General features: G+C 35.0%; 1 protein-coding gene across 2 annotated transcripts; it reads left to right on the forward strand.

Annotated features, from left to right (window-relative positions):
* Positions 1-709: 709 nt before the first annotated feature.
* Positions 710-4288, forward strand: LOC126709631 (putative cyclin-A3-1). 2 transcript variants are annotated; one of them, XM_050409948.1, is made up of 9 exons: positions 710-1164; positions 1407-1639; positions 2224-2299; positions 2409-2485; positions 2629-2659; positions 2749-2898; positions 2979-3113; positions 3214-3559; positions 3711-4288. In XM_050409948.1, exons 1-8 carry the CDS (start codon positions 853-855, stop codon positions 3283-3285), a joined length of 1086 nt encoding a protein of 361 aa, XP_050265905.1. In that variant the 5' UTR covers positions 710-852; the 3' UTR covers positions 3286-3559; positions 3711-4288. The 2 variants fall into 2 exon arrangements, with proteins under 2 accessions (XP_050265905.1, XP_050265899.1); XM_050409942.1 differs by having other exon boundaries at positions 713-1164; positions 2626-2659.
* The last annotated feature ends 569 nt before the right edge of the window (positions 4289-4857 follow it).

The raw sequence follows: 4857 nt of genomic DNA on the forward strand, positions 1-4857 counted from the left end.
CGTTGTTTTTGACTTTTCAACCTGTTCATTGTACACTTTTCATCAACTCATGTACTGTTCAAAACAAAATAAGCGGTGGAATGCACACCGGTGGGTCCCATTTACTGTTCACGGATCCACAAACTTCACTTTTCAGTAACTTTTTCATTAAAAATGGATCCCACGATACTATTCACACATTTAAAAATTATTTTGCTACAGTGTTTTCAGTTTTCAGTTTTAGCAAAATAAGTTCTATTCAAACAGACCCTAAGTATAAAATTGGTTGTAATATTAGAAATTTTCAAATACAAAAGGTGAAATAGATTTTTATTTATTTGTTTGGAGAAGCAAAAGGTGAAATAGATGGTGCCTATTTATGGTGCCATTTTCCACTACAACAATATAATAGAAATGCACTATGCACAATTGTACACCATTGGTCAATGGTCATTAAAACCATAGGGAGCGGTTCAATTAAAAACATGGTAAATATAATCAAAAGCCCGCCGAGTCACAAAATTACATTACAGAAACCCGGGAACATAAAAAGTTTGCCTTTAACGTTTTGTCATTTTGCTCAAATTCCAAAATTCCCACACAAAATTTTGAACCAACCATTGATAGTTAAAAAAACACAAAAACTTTCAAAACTCAAAACAAAAATAAAATTTTTTTCCCACACACGCCTCTATCCCAAAAGCGCGTTTTTGAAAAACAAACAATCGCGCTCATTCTCATTTTCTTTCTCATTACAAAACCCTTCTCTTCTCTCTCACAAACTCACCCCAACTCTCTCTGCACACACACACTCTCTTTCTCTCTCTTTGTCTAAGCACCTAAGAGCAAAGGAGAGCTTCCAAGGTTTCCCAAATGGCAGAGCAAGAGAACTGTGTGCGCATCACTCGCGCAGCCAAAAAGAGAGCCTTGTCTGCAGCTTCAGGCTCACCTAACAAGAAGCGAGTGGTGTTGGGGGAGCTTCCGAACTTGTCAAACGTTGTTGTTCCGGTGAACAACAAGCCTGTAACGAAGACAAAGCCAAAGGCAAAGAAGGCATTAACGACAACGTTAATAAGGACAACAAAGGGTAGTCCCACAAAGGTGGAAATCGATGATAGTTGTGATGATCCCCAACTTTGCGGAGCTTATGCCTCCGACATTGATGACTATCTTCACAAAATGGAGGTAAAGACACAATCTTTTTGGTTCATAAATTGCTTGGGATTTTGTTTTAGCCATTTTGGATTAATGGGTATTTGAATTTGGGGCTAATTTTGAAGATGGGATTTTTTATTTTTATCATATAGATAGAGCTAAAGATTCAATTTTTAGCCATTTTGAACTAATGGGTGTTTGAAATTTGGATTTTTTTGATGTGGGGGTTTGGATTTGGGGCTAATTTTGAAGATGGGTTGGTTTTTTTATAGATGGAGACAAAGAGAAGGCCAGTGCCGAATTACCTTGAGAAGGTTCAGAAGGAAGTTACTGCTAACATGAGAGGGGTTTTGGTGGATTGGTTGGTTGAGGTTGCAGAGGAGTATAAGCTTCTTCCAGACACTTTGTATCTCGCTATTTCATATATTGATAGATTCCTATCTTTGAACGTTGTCCATAAGCAGAAGCTTCAATTGTTGGGTGTTTCTTCAATGCTAATTGCCTCGTAAGCCTCCAAGTCTTTCAAACCTTTTGTTTTGGGCTTAAGATAAGCAATTGTTGTTTTATAAAAATGGGTATATGAGCAATGCTAGTGATGTTATAAATTTTACTTGTTTAATGTTATAAATTGATGTGTTTACTGTTAAACAAATCAAAAAAGTTATTTTTTTATTACGTAGTTTGTGTCGTTAATTATAATATTAATCATATCAATTTGTAGATATTGTGTAGTGAATTGATAGTATTTTTTTAAGATGAGTTTTAATTCCAAGGTATTGTACAATCAATTGGGATCATGTCTTGTGAAGTGAAGCATAAGTTATTAGTTTGAGTCTCTTATTCCCTTTATAAATAAAAATAATTCTTTGAAATTTATTTGTTGTATTGTTTATGTGCCATCAATCATAATCTTGATTATGTTGGTTTGTAAATATTTTATGGTAAAATTGATAATAATTTTAATATTATGGTTTAAACCTAAGGGATGGTGCAATCTACTTGGTTAAAAATTACTAACCATAAAATAGTTTTATAAATATGGGTTTTCTTTGTACTCACAATTATTGGTTTTCCTATTGTGATGAATAGGAAGTATGAGGAAATTACTGCTCCAGATGTGGGTGATTTTTGTTACATTACGGATAATACATATCCTAAGGAGGAGGTGATTGTCTTTTTTTCTTTTTTTACTTAATTGTCATTTTTCTTTCCCATGTGGGTCTAAGTTTTATTGTTGTGATTTCATTAATATTGGTTTCATTGTGGTTGTAAAGGTGGTGAAGATGGAGGCTGATATACTCAAGTCACTAAAGTTTGAAATGGGCAATCCTACAGTAAAGACATTTTTAAGGTAAGGACACTGTCAAGACGCTGTGTATTTTCCTCTTTGTTCGTCACTAATTATCCATAAATGAACCAGTGTTACAGTTAAACATTTAAATGATACATTCAACTGATTATAGTTATTTTTTTCCCCGTTTTGGTTTGCAGAAGATTCACTAGCGTTGCTCAAACGAACAACAAAGTAAGTTAAATGTCTTCTTGGCCCTCTTGTAAATGTTCCTGATTTTGAAACATTTTTGTTATTGACTCATTGACTTGTGCCTTCTACAGAGTCCCAATTTGCAGTTAGAGTTCCTTGGCTATTATCTTGGGGAGTTAAGTTTGTTAGACTATAACTGTGTGAAATTCTTACCTTCCTTGGTGGCTGCATCAGTTATCTTTCTTGCAAAATTTATCATTCAGCCAATGATACATCCTTGGGTAAGAGCTTGACTTTTGAGACCTGCTATTAGTATGACTTTTTGATTTGAAAGCACTTACAAGTTGTATGCTTTTCACAGTGCGCAACACTGCAACAATATTCTGGATACAAACCAGCTGATTTAAAGGATTGTGTTCTTATCATACATGACTTGTATGTTAGTAGAAAAGGAGGCTCTTTACAAGCCATAAGAGAGAAATACAAGCAGCATAAGGTATTTATGGTTAAACATTTATAACTGAAGTTGATGTAAATTTTCACATAATTCAAAGAGTAGTGATCTAATTTCATAAACATCGTTTTCTTGGAAACAGTTCAAATATGTGGCAAGTATGCCTTCTCCTCCAGAAATACCTGCTTCTTACTTTGAAGATCTAAAAGAATGACAGATTGGTATTTGGGTTATTTATGGATAACCAAGTGGAAAAGTTGAATGTGGGATGGAAATGGATGTTTCATTCAGTAGACGACTTGCTTTCAGTTGCACTGGCTAATGTTGAGTGATGGGAGGTTCTGCAAACTACATTATGTGCTGTGAAGGTTGGCAAAATTCTTTTGGATAATTGCTGTGGCAGGAGGTTTTAGGATGGACAAATTTCTGGTGAAGAGGGGCAAATAACTTAACATCAATTCCACTTGTAAATGGTTATGCACCTCTAGGTTAGTTAGTCTTACTTTTGGCTTGTTGTAACTGGCTTGCATTTTGTTCAACACTGATTAATTGAGCTTGTCCATGATCTGCTTTTATGAGTCCATGGTAATTTAGCTATTTCTTTGAATTATATTTATGGAATGTGATTTTGTGATGCAGAGTACTTTGAGATTAAAAGGAAGCTAGAGATGTATGCTATGGAGGAATGTTACTAGAGCTACTATAGTTTTTTATAGTCTGCTCCAAAATGGCCAGCCAGTAAACCCAGAATGTTACAGTGATTGCCTTGTTGGTGCATTAGAGTTGCCACCTCAAACTGGAAAATGTTCCCTTCACCTACCAAAACTCTGATCGAGGAAGCCAAGTATTGATTGTGAACACGAAGACATCCCTGGAAACGTGATTTCTGTATGTTTCCATCAGTTAAGGATGGTAGGTTGTGTAAATATCTAGTTGGGCAGATAGTCAGTGTGACTGTTGATGAGTAAACTTCAAGCTTGGGCACTGATTCAAAATTTTGGGATCCTGCAATCAATTGCTAAAAGAACATAGAATAAATTTTCCAATATCTGACAGACTGATTCTTTTTAACCTCCTCCATAGGGTGTAATTGTAGAACAATATTTATAAGTTGACTTTATTTTCTCTCCATTGTCGTAGTAGCAGACTAGCAGCATTATCTCTATGTGATGTCATATTTATTGGATTTTATGGGAAATATATCCATCTTTCAACAATGGATTTGGTTCTAATTCTCCATTAATATCTACCAGGCTAATCTAGCAATTGTGAATTTGCCCATCAATCAACCCAATATATTGATCTCCAGTAGGGTCATGATGGCCTATTTTACAGTCCTCCATCACATTTCCATCTGTTGTCTACGAAGGAAAACACATTCAAGATTTTGCGTGAAGCAAAAGAGAGAGCCTTTTGTGTTTTTGGCCGTATGAACCTGTTGTGTATATATATGCTCATGTGCAAAGAAAAGATGAAAAGTTCATTAGACCATAAGAGGTAACTAGCGCTACTAACCGGATTTTGTAATAAAAGCAACATTAGCATGTGCATGGGAAATTAAATGACCAAATTTTACTTCTAAAAATCTTATGGACTACTTGCTTCTCACTTGTTCGATATTTTTGAATTTAGGAAAGAAAACAAAATGGAGTTGCTAAATTAGTTATATAACCAAAAGAATAAAATTAGGAAAAAGTGGAGATGACCTTTTCAATTGCTATTCAGGGGATTAGATGTGATAGCTCCAAATCGGCTTGGAGCTAAAATTATACTCTAGATGTAGTGG

The sequence above is a fragment of the Quercus robur genome, chromosome 2 (genome assembly GCF_932294415.1).
Source record: "Quercus robur chromosome 2, dhQueRobu3.1, whole genome shotgun sequence".
In the NCBI taxonomy this organism is placed as follows: domain Eukaryota; kingdom Viridiplantae; phylum Streptophyta; class Magnoliopsida; order Fagales; family Fagaceae; genus Quercus; species Quercus robur.